At 41.8% G+C, this 16,347-nt stretch overlaps 1 protein-coding gene across 3 annotated transcripts in view; it reads right to left on the bottom strand.

The window, feature by feature from the left end:
* Positions 1-16,347, bottom strand: part of cgnl1 (cingulin like 1) — a 116,136-nt gene that overhangs the window by 25,687 nt on the left and 74,102 nt on the right. For all 3 annotated transcript variants that reach the window (XM_033050511.1, XM_033050512.1, XM_033050510.1), the window contains exons 11-14: positions 14,147-14,299; positions 11,791-11,961; positions 3,859-4,020; positions 1,925-2,014 (exon numbers count right to left, since the gene is read on the bottom strand). In XM_033050511.1, coding sequence (XP_032906402.1) covers positions 1,925-2,014; positions 3,859-4,020; positions 11,791-11,961; positions 14,147-14,299 — 576 coding nt within the window. The remainder of the gene's footprint in view (positions 1-1,924; positions 2,015-3,858; positions 4,021-11,790; positions 11,962-14,146; positions 14,300-16,347) is intronic.

Raw genomic sequence — 16,347 nt, 5'->3', positions numbered from 1 at the left:
TAATCTTCATTTTACGAACTAATGGAAATTAAGTACAATCCAATTTTAAAGGGATTATTTTTATCGAGCAAGAAGTTCAAATCTCTCAACATGCAAAGTCAGGAGGAATAAAACCCTTTTCCATAATCCCCCGATTCAAAACCTATTTGTGCTGGAGGTTAAAAGGACTCTTTTAATTACATGCCAGAAGATCAAATGACAGAAACACTATGTAAAATTCTGTAGCTCGTGAATGGTTTAGTCTATGATTTGGCAACTAATCAAGGGAAATAAGCAGCTCTTAAATGAGGCATGAAATCAGCTGGAGAGATGCTGGCTTCACTGTTTAGATATATTAAACGTCCCGGCCTGCTTGATCATTCCATTCGAATGAAGAAATTGTTTTCCCTTTGAAATATAATATTTCAAAACAATATTATGCGGGAACAATAATCCTTTAATGTTGTGGGCTAAGCATTGACTCAGTCTTAAAACAGATTAGATGGGTGGATATGGTTAGAACTTTTGGCTGTAAGACCTAGTGTGTTGAAACCTTACACACAAGAGTATTTGGTGAAAATGGAGATCGCTGGTGATCAGTAACAGAGCTGAGTGTTCCCTGCTTAACTATGTTACATCACTGGTAGCCTGTCCAAACTGAAACCGATACGGTGTTAATGACAATTATTGCCTTTGCCATTCATACTGGTTGCACCATCTTTATTTAAGCACACATATAACCTATTATTATCGAAGGGCTTAAAACTCAAACCAAGTTAGCTTGGTAAAGGCGAAAGTGATATATGATTCAACATGTCATTCAATGGCTATTGAATCCAAATCTGAGCAATTTCACTCTGCAGTTCAAACTATTTTACCTTGCTGCCAATATAAGCAAAGTTCAAGGTCACTGCGACCTGTACTGCGCCCCCGCCCCCGCCCCCCCCCCCCGCCCCCCCCCCCCCCAATTATGCTGCGTGCCACAATGGTATCACACACAATGAGCAAGCTGAGAATAGAGCACCTTTTATCTTCTCATATTGCAGCATAATAACGTGACTTAAAGCTGCCACTCTGCTACTGAGGGCTGTGGAGCAAGGCAGGAAGCTGGTCTTATGCCCCTGTCCCACTTAGGAAACCTGAACGGAAATCTCTGCAGACTTTGCGCCCCGCGCAAGGTTTCCGTGCGGTTCCCGGAGGTTTTTGTCAGTCTCCCTACCTGCTTCCACTACCTGCAACCTCCGGCAACCGCCTGCAACCTCCGGGAACCGCACGGAAACCTTGGGTGGGGCGCAAAGTCTCCAGAGGTTTCCGTTCAGGTTTCCTAAGTGGGACAGGGGCATTAGGGTATGGGTCAAGACGATCCAACTGAATGGCCAAGAAACCTCTGGACTCACAGGAATGTTTTAATGGACACCTTTCAATTTTTTCCAAACGTTTTTTTGGAGGGGAATAGAGCTAATGAATCTTGTGGCAGTTCACAAAATCAATAAGCAAACTTATCATCAGACATGGCATGTGTTGACGGGTATATTTACGAGTGAGGCAATCGGCTGCAGATCTGCAACTTTACAGCACGTTAGACAAGAAATATTTATCGAACAACTCACCCATTGTCATCGCCTGGTGTGGAACATATCAGTCAACCCAACCAATGTATTTTTATGGTCACATCAACACATTATTCCAAACATAATGCAACTGAATAATACAACGGCTGGTTGTTCCGTGTTGTTCACAGGGGGAGGAAAATCAATACTGACTTAGACGATATTAATGCCTGGAATTTTATCAGTTACTTTGTCAACTTATTTATATTGTTTGCCCTTGTAGTGGCAGCTTTATGAGACAGATTCTTATACCATAGACAAGACAGCCATTTCCATGGCTAATCAATTGCAACATGTTCAATCTATTATCTCGTCACTCCGACTGGCTTAGTTACCTGCTCTCGGTCTCTATTCATGCGCTCTGTCAGAAGGTCTGAATTATTTCTCTCCTCATCCAATTCCATCTCCAAATCTGTCAGTTTATCCTGTAAACATAAATCAGGTAGAAGTGGAATGAAACATGGAAATAGCAACCACTTTTCCCATAAAGCAGCCTCGGACAAGTGATGCATTTTGTTTCAATATTGGTTCTTAGGTTTAGGTTTATTGTTGTCACATGTACTGAGAGACAGTGAAAAGTTTTGCTTTGCATGCTATCCATCAGATCAGTTAATACCATATATATATATATAAATGTAATCGTCAAAATCAAGTACAAGATGCACCATAGAACACATGTGTCAGGTTGCATCACAGCTTGGTTTGTGAACAAATTTGCCTCAGACTGCAAGAAATTGCAGAGAGTTGTAAAAGTAGGCTAGTCCATCATAAAGACCCGACTTCCCACTATTGCCTCCATCTACATTTCACGCTGCCTCGGAAAATGCAGTCAGCATAATAAGAGACCTGTCCCACCCAGGTCATTCCTTCTCCCTGCTCCTGACTGGCAGAAGATACAGAAGCCTGAAAGCATACACCTCCAGACTCAGGAACAGCTTGTTCCCCTCTGTTATCAGGCTTCTGAACGGTCCTTACATAAGCTAGGGTACAGTCCATTTCGCCTCTACCCCATTGTGGACATTGGATTTTGTCTATACAACTGGTATGCTACAAGGTACATTTCTTTGCCCTTTGCTCTAAGTATTGTATTTGAATTTAAAGTGATGTTATTTATATATAGTATTATCTGATCTGTTTGGCTAGCATGCAAAACAAAGCTTTTCACTGTACCTCAGTATGTGATAATAATAAACCTAAACTTACCATAGATGGAGCAAAGGGGAGGATACAGAGTGCAGAATAGAGTTTGCAGTAGCTTTGAAAAGTCCCATGTCCACAATGGGGTAGAGGTGAATACTGCTGGACAGGACTAGGGAGGAGGAGGAATGACCAGGGTGGGACAAATCTTTGAATATGTTGATCACTTTCCCAAAGCAACATGAAGTGTAGATGGAGTCAATGGTCTATGTGATGGACTAGGCCACATCTACTCCTCTCAGCAATTTCCTGCGGTCTTGGGCAGAGCGGATCCCAAACCAAGCTGTGATCAACCCGACAATATGCTCTCCATGGTACATCAGTAAAAGTTTGTAAGAGTCATTGGGGACATGCCACATTTCCTCAGTCTCCTCATGAAGTAGAGGTGTTAGTGTGCCTACGTGTCTGTCACATTAATGTGGTTGGTCCACAACAAAGCATTGGTAATATTGATGCCAAGGCACTTGAAGCTCTCAGCCACTTCCACTTGTGTTCAAATCCAGTAGATTTAAAAGTATTTGCAACAAATTAAACAAATAATGCACTGGAGTGCATTTACTTTCCAAAAATATGCAAAAGGTGTTACCAAAATCCTTTCACATAACATTCTACTGAAAAAGTAATGATTTTATTCCAATAACATCCTACATTATATTAACATTCCTAACTAATGTTTCATTTTTGATACATTTTTAGAAGGTTTGATCATCAGTATTTCAGGATTTCAATGTCAATACTTGTACATGCTTTATCCTTCTATCAACAGATGGGGCAACATTGCACCAGATGGGTTAAATGGCCTCTTGAGTTGTCATCAAAAGAAGGAAAAGTAAAGAGAAGGGGGAAAAGTTAAAAAAACAATCCAAAAATATTGAGTCACCACCCCTTTAAGATTTATTTGAAAGGTCAATTTCTTTATTTGAAAGGTCAATGAAACCCTTGGTTGTGTGGTTTAGATTAAAAGTATCCCCATGATCAGGTGTGATCCTGTGATATTTTCAGCTTTTCCCAGATCTGGAAGTTAAGGCAAAATGTTAAGATAAAGTAAACTCGTTGACAAGCCTGTGTTCACCTCTATTTGCTTGACCTGCCGCACTCGATCATCCACACAATGCTTTTTGCTTTCTAGGTCGTGCTCCAGCTCATTGATGCTCTGCTTCAGCTGCTGGTTCTTCAGAAGTGCTTCATCTTGTTGATGGTGATGCTCCTTCAACTCCTCCCGCATGTGCCGTATCTGCCCCGAAACAAGCCAGACAGAATCAGCAGGTTACTACCGAACGTGCAATTATACCACCTCCTCTCTCATTCTATGTTCTATGAAAATTGTGCCATTTTTATGGATTAAAAGTAGATTATTTTACCTTCATTTATTTTGATGACTATGATGACATAAATATATGCCAACATTTAAATATGCCAACATTTAGTCTGTTGAACTGTTTTGACTGTTTTACTGTTCTTTTTACAATCCATGTTCTCGGGGTATCTAAATCCAAATGTTATTAGTTATTTATGTTATGATATCGGTTGGAAGCTGCATACCAAATCTCGTTGCGCTTATGTGCAATGACAATAAAAGATATTATTATTATTATTATTATTAAATATGACGAGTAAGATTTTTTTATAATGCCAGTGAAAATGTGTAAAATCGCACAAGATCTCTGTGCAAAACGGAATGGGTGCTACATTGTCACAGGTAGCATCTTTCAATGAGGCATCTAACAAAGGTCATAAGGACACATTAAAAGATTGGATGGCACCTGCGTCCTGGTCTACACATTTTACGCAAATGACGCTGAGAAACAAGTAAATGGTAATTTAGCTCAACTCGGCAGGATGAAATGTGCGCAGGCTTGCATGGCAACCTCGTATTGGCAGCACAATCACAGTCACAGAATTGGTAACACACAATGCCACCATTTGGCCCATCAGGTCTGTGCCAGCTCCCTACCGGAACAATTCTCATCTGTCCCCAGTACTTTTGCTGCCAATGTTCTCTACTTCTGACAAGAACTGTTCAACATTGTGGTCATTACACAACGTGCCTGTTTATTCCACAGGTAGCACCTTCCAACATAGTCAAAGAAAGTGAATGACTTGCGTTTAAGTAGTGCCTGCACATCCCTTTCAGAAAGTCCCAAAGTATTTCAGAAATAATTAAGGGCTTTTGCAGGGCAGTTTCAATTGTGCTATGGGTGATATTGTTGCCAATTTCACACAGTAAGCTCTCATAATTGAATCCTTGTAGGAAGACTGATTCAGGATAAACAGTGGACAACACTCTGCTTCTCATGGAAACAGGAATCTTTCATTAACACTTTAGAGAGTAGATGAGCCCCTCAGATCAACATCATATGCAGAAGAAGGCACCCGCAACACTGCAGCACTCGCTCACTGCTGCTGGACTGCTGAGCTCAAGTCTCTGAAGGGGGATTTGAACATGGAAACATAACACAGCACAAATAAATGTATAAAATGCAAAATAATTTCCATACTCAAGAAGTCTTAGGTAACATATCAAACAATTAAATATTTCTGTGTAGGAAGGAACTGCAGATGCTGGTTTAAACCGAGGATAGACACAGAAAGCTGGAGTAACTCAGCGGGAGGGGCAGCATCTCTGGAGAGAAAGAATGGGTGACTTTTCGGGTCAAGAATTCAAATTATTTGAGCAGAGTAGAAATATATATATTTTTTAATATCATATTAAAACTGTCTAATGATTCCAACGCTGAACTTTTGTGCTTCTTTTAGTTTAGGCGCAAATGGAAATGCCAAGAACACAAGCCTCAATCCCTCTGAAGATCCTCTGGTAATAGACACTGAGTAGCAATAGCAACAACAGTGGAGAATACAAACAGGTTCGGTCCTTGTTGGAGTAACAATAAACAATGTGTTCCCATGGAGAAATCCCAGTCGCAGTCACTAGATGGCAGTAACATGACAAGCCTTCCGTGGAACTTTATTTGCACTGATCAGCCAGCACAACAAGCTCCATTCAACAGCTCCTCGATCCCCAGCAATTACTCCTCATCAACAACACATACAAGAATCCAACCTTTATTTGTTCATTGGGAATCTGAACAGAATGTAAAGCAACCCATCACTTATCTGCCATGTTGAGATCCCACAATGAAGAGAGGGAAGAGAAGACAAAATCCATACCAATCCAGGGATAACACAGAAGGGGGAAATAACAACACGTTATTTATGTGACCTTGGTTAATGAGACTAAATTAAGTTATAGGGCAATGTAAAATTTGAAAACAATCCCAGATTTTTTGGGGAAGAAAACATTTTAGACAATAGGTGCAGGAGTAGGCCATTTGGCACTTCGATCTGTACTCCGCCATTCAATGTGATTTTATTTATTTTTTAAAATGGGACATGGAGGTCACTAGCAATGCCAGCATAGTCTGCCCAACCCGAGCTGCCCTTGGGAAGTTGGACATCTTTCCTGGTGAAGGAATTCCCAAGGGGCTGCTTTAGACAAAGATCCAAGATCTCTAGACCCAGTGGTGATGAAAAAACTGTGATATTTTTCCGTCAGGACACTGTTATTTCACAAATGGTCCGAAGCGCCTGGTGCCTTTGTCCTGGTGGACACAAGTTTTAGAAGTGCCATTTTCATATACTGGCAAGTAAATGCAAGAGAGTTTGAAGATAACACACAATACAACCAGTGTACTGGCAACGGGTGGGCGGGATAGTTCAGGATGGCGATTAGGTTGTCACTAAACAGATTGCTTCAGGCTTAAATGTTGTTCACTTATGCAGGCAAGTGGGGAGTTTCCCAAAACCTTCCTCACATAATGCTGTGGAGAATCAGGAGGCAAGTCATCTTAAGGGTTCCCAGACTGATGCAGTCTGAAGAAGGGTCTCGACCCAAAACATCACCTCTTCCTTTTCTCCAGAGATGCTGTCCGACCAGCTGAATTACTCCAGCTTTTTTTGTCTATCTTCGGTTTAAACAAGCATCTGCAGATCCTTCCAACACACAGTATTCATGTGGCTGGTTCAGATAAGGTTTGGATGAAGGATATCACCTCGGAGTTTGATGGTGGGGGTGTCAGCAAAATCATGCCCTTGAATTTCAAGAATATGTGGTTAGACTCCCTCTTGTTGGGGTCCTCTCTGCCTAGGCACTTTCTGGTTTGAAAGTTTGCTGCTACCTGTCAGCCTGTATCTGTGTATTACTGACTATTCAACCAAGTGATCTTTTGGAGATGTTTTAATTTACAAAAATCTCCAAACGTAAAATCAAATTATAAAGATGTTAATTATTTTAATCTATTCAACATCCAAATTATCAGGACATTGTTAAAAACCATATCCTGCACTCTGTACCTTCCTCTTTGCTCTATCAATTGTACTTTAGTTTGAACTGCTTGTATCTATGGATATCTGAATTGTTTGGACAGAGTGCAAAACAAAGTTTTTAACTGTACCTCAGCACACGTGCCCATAATAAACATCAAACTAATCCCTTCCTTTGTAAATGCAAATGTGTTTCAAAACACCTAAAGCGAAGCGCAAAGTCCTGGGAACACACTGCAGGTCATGCAGCATCTGTGAGGAAGGAACCAGACCCAACAGTTCAGGGTGATGATCTTTTGTCACCAAATGTTGGGGTGACAATCAATGGGGGGTGCTGCCAGTCTCAATATTTACTCAGCCCCACAAGGTGAGCAGTGAGTGGGAGGAATACCAGACGGAAAACCTCAAGGAGGTTTCCCACACAGCTAGCGTGTACTTAGTTCTCCAAAAACAGATTTTCAAGAAAGGATCAAACCACAATGCCCCATTTAATACTTGCTGAATCTAGGATTGACATTTACTTTTTACATTATTCCACAGAAGCTATTCTACAATTGATTATTTCTCACCAATTATTTGGAATAGTAAATAATGTGATACCCTGCATAATTCAAAACCTTTGCACCACGAATATATCTGAAATGATTTTAAATTAGCACCTAGGTGCAGAGAATGTGCTCATCTGTAATCATATGTGGGTGCTTTGCAATTAAGACCGTCATTGAAATTCAATACGGCGATATTTTCACTCGCTGTTCCAGAACAACAACAAAGCAGCCAGTTAGAAGGAAGGATGGCCAGCTTCCTGTCTCCACATTAATACAATGGGTGCACAGAAGCCGGGAGAACAGTATTCTGCCTCAGCTTAACACTTTCTCACCCTAACCCAACTCTGCCCGGGCAGGTACAACAGTAACAACATTTTATTCATTGTGAGAATAAACTTTTTACACACAAGCTTAAGTGAGCACACGGAGCAGCACGGTGGCGCAGCGGTAGAGTTGCTGCCTTACAGCGCTTACAGCTCCAGAGACCCGGGTTCGATCCCGACTGCGGGTGCTTGTGTGTACTGAGTTTGTACGTCCTCCCCATGACCTGTGTGGGTTTTCTCCGAGATCTTTGGTTTCGTCCCATACTCCAAAAGTGTACAGGTTTGTAGGTTAATAGGCTGGGTATCAATGTAAATTGTCCCTCGTCTGTGTAGGATAGTGTTAATATGCGGGGATCACTGGTCGGCGTGGACTCGGTGGGCCGAAGAGCCTGTTTCCACGCTGTATCTCTCAAACTAAAACCAAACTAAAATGTGATTCCCAGAGTGTCTATCCTAACCACCAGGTTCCCTTCTAGCTACATCCCGTCCTCTGCCTCACAGTTAACTTTTTTCACTCGTAATCTCACAGCCTTTGGTGTCCTGTTCATCTCTAGCCATTATCCACCTATCTGTTAACCAACCCTCTCACCTGTATCCACCTATCACTTGCCTGGCTTTGCTCTGCCTCCACCTATCTTCCAGCTTTCTCCCCCCCTTACTAAAATCAGTCCATTAAAGGGTCCCGACCTGAAACATCGCCTATCCATGATCTCCAGAGATGCTGCCTGACCCGCTAAGACATTCCAACACTTTGTGCTTTTTTTGCTCAGGGAATGTACACTAGTTTCCATAACTCTAAGAGACATTATACCCTAGTCAGCATGTATCAAGTGGTGTGATAATTCCTGGAACTTGCCTCAAAAATATTACAGGCATGCGTTTAAGGACAATCAAAAGCTTGACAACATTGGAAAAGTGGGCGATAAATGATAATTAAGTTTTGTTTTAGTATAATTCTTGGAAGGTATACGACTGCAGTTTGGGGTGATGTGAACCAACAGAATTAGGAAAAAAGTTTAATCCACACCTTCAAACTAATATATATAGTCTTACACACGTCCATGTCCAAATGGATGAAACTACGACTCAATGATCTCAAAACAATGATTTCAAAATCCTTGCAAAAATACTGACTGACAGAATTGAAGGGTCATTCATTTAATCAAATTATTCCCACTCAGATTGAATGGTACTTTTATTTTTCACATGACAAAACAGTAGATATGATAGGGTTGGGTTAGAGAGTGATCATTCAGGGATCACTAACTAATGACATCCAGCCAAGCACAGAAGATGGCCATAGAACACCGACAAACTGCAGGTGCTGGAAGCCTGGATTTATAGCATATAGGCTGATGTCAGGGTTGTGTGGGGATAGGGTGCTGATGAAACATCTGGTTTATGGGTTAACAAGATCATTTAGAGAGAGAGAGAGAAAGAGGAAACAACAAAGGAACAATGGGGGGCATTTCCTCAAACCCTGTCCTGCAAGGTCAGATGGATGATGTACAGCAGAAATGACCAGTTTGGACAGAGAAAATCTAAATTACCTGAACGTGTTAAAGAAAGGAATTGAATTGAATAAATGTTATTACCCAAATACGCAAGTAACAACACAATATACAGTAGACAATTAAAAATAAAACATTATAATTTAAACATGTGAAGAATGAAATAAAATACCAGAGCAAAAGGAGGCTACAGACTTTTGGTTATTGAGTAGAGCAACTACTCGCGGATAAAAGCTGTTTTTATGTCTGGCTGTGGCGGCTTTGACAGTCCAGAGTCGGCTTCCAGAGGGAAGTGATTCAAAGAGTTTGTGGCCAGGGTGAGAGGGGTCAAAAATGATCTTACCCGCTCGCATCCTGGCCCTTACAGTGTACAGTTCGTCAATGGAGGGAAGGTTGAAGCCACTAACAGTCTCAGCTGATCGAACGATGTGCTGCAGCCTCCGGATGTTGTGCTTGGTGGCTGTGCCAAACCAGACCATGATGGAGAAGGTAAGGACAGACTCAACGATGGCAGTATAAAACAAGACCATCATTGCCTGTGTGTTTTCTCAGCTGCCACTGGAAGTACGTCTTCTGTTGGGCCTTTTTGACTGTGGAGTCGATGGTGGCCTCCCATTTAAGGTCCCTGGAGATGATGGTTCCAAGGAACTTAAATGACTCCACAGATGTGACTGTGGAGTTGTTGATGGTGAGTGGGAGGAGGGGAGGGGGAGCTCTCCTAAAGTCCACAATCAATTCATAGATATTTTGAAAACCTTGAAAAAAGTAAATTAACTTTTTGAATACTTCTACATAAAAGTCATTTTAATTAAAATTAATTATTATTAAATTACGTTGTCTTAATGCTAGCCATGCCGTTGCTGGATGTATCAGCGGTGACTGGTGTAAAGGATGGACATAATGCACATCCAGCCCTCAACTCAGTAAGCTGCAGAGCATGCAGGACACAATGGTGAGCCAGGGGTTGTGATGCACCCACACTCTGTCACCAGCCAACATGTATTGCAATCATTTTAACCCTGCATGTGTTAACTACAGTAGTCTCCAAACCTGTTGAAAAAAAAGCATTGGTCACACGCATAAAAGGGAATCCAGCCTGACCTCTGCTTCGTTGCGCTTACTGCTGCATGGAAATTGTGCTGGAGTCGCAGAGCTCCCAAGACACAATGGCGAGCCAGAGCTTGGATGCATCAAGGCCCAATCTCCAGCCAACTTGTAGTTCTGGATCTCTGCATCAGTGCACTCACTGCTGTACGAAAAGACAGGCTGGATATGCAGAGCTTCCAAGACTCAATGATGACCCAGTGGTCAGATGCACCAGTGTGTAATCTCCAGCCCTATACATACTTGGACGTGGATATCATGAGCGAACCAACATCAGATCTCAGCTGACTATCAGTTTTCTCTGCAACCTCTGGCCAGCCAATTGTAACAGTCATTGGTTTTTTCCAAAGAAAGCCATTAAAGTTTGTGATTTGCTCTTTACAAAAATGTATTTTGTTTTTGAAGAGATCAGAGGATTGTCTGCGTCCATACAAATTTTGAATGCTCACAATGTTTTTTTCTTTCTAGCTCTGGCGGAAAACAGGAGGCTCCCTGTATATCACAAACAAGTGAGGTCACTGCGACCGGAATTCTGAACGGTTATTCAAATGGATCACCAAATACATGTGAAATGCAACAAATCTAAGAGTTGATTTTAATGAGCAAAATTTCAAAGGATTAGGTTAACAATACTACGTATTTAGAGCTAGCTCTCGTGAAAACATCAGCCAGAGTGGAAATGGTTTCCATTGAGAAAGATTTCAGAAAACAAACTTTCTTAATGTTCTTCTACAATGTTTAGAATAAGTGGAAGGTATGCTCTTTGCCATTGAACAGAGAACAGTGCAGGACAAGAACAGGCCCCTCAACCCACAATGTCTGTGCCGAACATAATGCCAATACCATCACTCATCTTCCTGCACATAATCCATAACCCTCCATCCTCTGTTATGGATATTAAAAAGTATTTTAAATGCGTTAACATATCGGTTTCAACCACCAACCCCAGCAGTGTGTTTCAGGCACTCACCGCCCTCTGTGCAAAGATTGTCCCCACATATTGCCTTTACACTTCACCTTAAAGCTATACCCTCTTGTATTGCTGCTTTTGCAAGTTAAGCTTCCTGTAATCTCATTTAATTTTTACCAATATCAGTCTGTGATGCATCAAGGAAAGAATTTGCTCAACTTTCTGCTGAAATCCTTTGGTTAAAGGTCAGTAGTCAAAGGTTAAATAAACAGTGTTATCTTGCATTACCTCATCCTGCAGTTTCTTGGTCATTAGCAAAGATTTCTCCACGTCCAGGCCTTTGGTTTTCAGCTGTTGCTGCAAGGCAGTCAGCTGACTCCGGCTCTTTTCCTTGCACTCATCAAGTTCCTTCCGCAGATCAAGGCTCGACCTCTGAGAATCCTTAATCATCACAGCCATCTGCAGGAGGTAAAGCAGGATTGGGGGAAGGGGGAGGGTAAAGCAGCAAAGAAAAATGTTCTTTAAAAGTTCCATATTATACAGAGAAAAGATTTGAAATCACTTTACAGTTTCATCACTCAATGCAATATGTTGAAGCATAGTCGCTGAATGAGTTATCCACCAGTTACACTTCTCCACCCTTTCTCTGCAGCCCTGGATTTTTTCCCTTTTATGTATTTAACCAATGCTTTTTATACAACGGGTTTAAAGACTGCTTGCCAGGCCATTGCACATAGAAGGGATGGAACATGTTTAAAGCCCCTTGGACTGCTTGCCGGAGGAGCATGACACAGCACAATGCCACAGCTGGTAGAGATGCTGCCTCACTGCACCAGAGGTTCTGTCTGTGTGGAATTTGCACATTCTCCCTGTGATCGTACACGTCTTCTCCGGGTGCTCCAGTTCCCTCTCACAATCCAAAATCTTGATTTTTTAGATTAATTGGCCTCTGTGGTGTATTGCCCCTAGTGTGTTAGGAGTGGATGCGAGTGGTATAACATAGAACCAGTGTGAACAGGTGATCGGTGGTCGGCGTGGAGTCGGTGGGTTGAAAGGCCCGTTTCCACATTGTATCTCTAAATACATAAACACATATGTACACAAAATCCAATGTCATCCTGGTATATTATCAATGGAATAACATGGCTTGTACTAAAAGCATAGGCAAATAAATGTCAGTGTTATGTACACAAAAATTTGATAAACATAGTAATATTGTTTAAATTAAAAAATATTATGCAATACTCCTCTCAACGTGAGCGAGTCTGGTTACACTGCTCTTTCAAGCCTCGCATACCAGATCATGGTACTCACTCTTACAAATCACCCTCATCTTCCCTCTAGCTGTTCACTTAAAAACAACACCTCCTTTAAACTGCAAATAGTTTTAAGCATTCCACTCAAATCTTCTAACTAGCCTCCTCTGCTCTAAGGAGAACCCTCCCAGTTTCCCAGTCACTCATTCTTCAGATTTGAAATGGAGGAACTAAATGTAAACCCGTTCTATAAACCAGCATCTGCAGTACCTTGTTTCTAACGAAATGTAAAAACTACAATCGCAGATTTAACTTACTTCCACTGCTTGGAATTAATAATAGATTAAATGGGATTACTATAAATAGGTATGACAGCAGGCATGGATGGGGTGGGCCGAAGGGCCTGGTGCTGTACTGTAGGACTCAATGACAGTGCAATCTTCACAGTACCAGTAAAGTGGTTCTCGCGTAATTCCACACTCCATTGCATCCGGCTAAGAGGGGCGGTCAGGCAAAATGGTAGCGTTGCGTAGGAAGGAACTGCAGATGCCGGTTTAAGACACAAAAAGCTGGAGTAACACAACAGGACAGGCAGCATCTCTGGAGAGAAGGAATGGGTGATGATTCGGTTCTTCAAGGGTCTCGACCCAAAACCTCCCCCATTCCTTCTCTCCAGAGATACTGCCTGTCCCACTGAGTTACTCCAGCTTTTTGTGTCTAAAATGGGAGCCTTTGCTGGTGCCACAATCTTGACAGCAGAGATGAACAAAAGCAGCATCTAGAATTAACATTTTCATCACTCCTCTCAAGAATAAAGCAATATTCCTTAATTTTCACTGAAGATGTAGCTATTGGAAATGTCATCCAGACCATCAGAATTCTGAGAACCAAGTTATTCTGGCTACTCAGATTTTCTTTAAAATTCAGAGAACTATTCCATGCAAACGAGCACATGATACTTGTCAGTTCCTATAGTAAAGTAAAATGGGAACTCTTAAGAATGTCAACTGCTACTGCAGCATATCTCCATTACTATTGTATTTGAAAGAACACAAAGTGCTGGAGTAACTCAGCGGGTCAGGCTGATTCCCCATTGTGGCTAGTACACTCGCCAGAGTTGATGACCAACATCAGAGGGTAGTCAGGGGATAGCTGTGAAAGGGCAGGCAACAAGTTCAAGACTTGGTGCATCTGTGAGAGAATCCCAAACTTGCACCAAATGCTGTTAGATTGGTGGCGTTTCCCAGCATGTTTCCATCCACTGGAAAAGGCACGAGGCAACCCTTAGAAGTGTGAAGGAGCCATGCAGCCATGAATTTCCAAGAAGGAATATTAATGCCAACTAAATAATTTGCACGGTGATGAGGTGTTGATGCAAAGGGACCGACCTCCTTCTGAAGCTTTTCAACCATCTTCTCCAAATGCCTTCTTTCATCCTCCATTTCACTCTTTGTTTTCTTTAGAAGGTCTTTCTGAGCTGTCTCCGCCTGAAGCCTTTCATTTATTTCCTGATACTCCTGCGATCTCTTGCTGAGGCTTCTCTGTGTGAAATCAAAGACATTATATATGACTAAAGCTCCTTCTTAAGTCAAGAGGCTATTACATATGAGTATTAAGTGCTGCTGTCATGCACCTGCCCGTGTGTGAACTGAGATGCACAGAGCAAGAGAACTAGTTGTGTTTTTATATGGAATATCCACTTCATCCTCTCAGGAATATCTGCCCTGGTCTTGGATTAAAACTAGGTCATGCAAGACCACCCACTTGCTTAAAACCCGTTGCCCCTCTTCAGATTTTCAGTTCTAATTAAAGGTTCGGGACCTGAAACATTAACTTTGTTTTATGCTCCACAGATAAGGCACAAATCTGCTCAGTGACTCTAACGCAGCTTTTTAAAAACCAGCAGAGCTACAGGACAGGTCAGTGCGGGAAAAACAAAATGACTGCAAAAATCAAGCGAGTTTGCTCTGGACTGTACCAGGATTCAGCCTCTCTTTAATTTCCCAGCAAAGGTGGGAGATAAGCTGTCTGCTGATCCTGAGACAACGCTGCATTAAACTCTTGGTGGAATCCAGTGGATGGAGCTCAAACGTCTGTACCTTTGCCAGCAGTTAGTCTGGTAAATCTGTACAGTGAGCATATGCCAAGTTAATCTGACAGTCCTGTGCAGTCATTAATTTCATTGGAAGAAATGGTTCTGAACATATTAATGCAGGGTAGTTTCCTTCTTTTTTATTTAATTGCGTTTAGTTTAGTTGACGATACGGCATGGAAATAGGCTCTTCAATCCACGGCAACCATTGATCACCCATTCATATTAGTTCTGTGTTATCCCACTGTTGCAACATTTCATACACAATTCATGCCAATTTTGCAGAAGCTTTTACAGTCGATCGAATTATATTTGTATTCCAATCATTGACGGGTGTTTTTGATGTTTTAATTTACCTTTTCAGAAATTGATTTAATTTGAAAATATTTTAATTGGGTTTTTTTCAATCATTACCTTTGATTGTTTTTCAATGTTTGCGAATGCGGAGCATTCCTCGACATTTACAAAATCATTTTCTTTCGCAGCTCTGCTGGCTGGTGAGGCTTGGATGTGGGGCTTAATACAACACTATGAGGGGTTGTATCAGTTTCGCCTCCGCCCGCATTAGAAGCCTCTGTGTGCACTCAGTGGGCAGCAAGCACGAACAGTGGGGCAGCACCAGCACAATCCCGTGAGTCCATGATCAGAAATACTCTGCCCCAGAGGATTGTGGAGGCAGGATAAGGTATTTATAGAGAAAGTGGGTACATTTTTGAAAGAAACATTGAGGATTATGATAACTGCACTGGAGCAGGAACAAAGTTGGACAATGTAAAGAGGTTCAGGTTTATGATGTTGTCCAACTTTGTTCCACCCCAGTGCATCTACTGCTGAAGGCCTGTCCTTTAGCTTTTAACTTCCAGACCAAGAGACTATTGCTTGCACCTTTACTAGTGCCAAATAAGGAGCAACAACACACAAAAAGGGAAGCAAGTAATCCACCTGGTCCACTCAAACCTGGACAATCCTTCAATATAACAGTGGCTGTTCTGACCCAGGTATTATCTCCTCTACTGTCAGTTCCCATAGTCCTGGCTGGTCTTTCTTTGAAACTACTTCCTCTATAAATGCCCCCTCCAACCCACAATCCTCTGGGGAAGAGAAGTCATCACATTGATCATCTTCTGTGAGATCAATACCAGGAAATACCTCTGGCCCTCTGGTTTAAATGGACATGCTTTATCTTGCTACATGTTCCCTCATTTCAGTCTCTTTCACTGGCAGAAATATCGCAACATCTACCCTGCCTTGGGAACTTGGCTGTTTCAATAATATCAGCCCTATTCTCCTAATGATCATAGTGTACAGATCTAGCTCCTTATACATTGTCACGTGTACTGAGATTCAACGGTGCTTTATTGCCACATGTGACCTGCACAGTGAAATTCATTTTGCATAGATCACACTTGCAAGCTGCCATATGTTGGCGCCATTTACAGTAGAGTGAAAGCTTTGTTTTACAAACTGTTCAAACAGATCAGATATACTACACTTAAA

The sequence above is a fragment of the Amblyraja radiata genome, chromosome 34 (genome assembly GCF_010909765.2).
Source record: "Amblyraja radiata isolate CabotCenter1 chromosome 34, sAmbRad1.1.pri, whole genome shotgun sequence".
Lineage (NCBI taxonomy): Eukaryota > Metazoa > Chordata > Chondrichthyes > Rajiformes > Rajidae > Amblyraja > Amblyraja radiata.
Note: the sequence above shows the minus strand (reverse complement) of the source record. Positions and strands in the feature narration are given on the sequence as shown.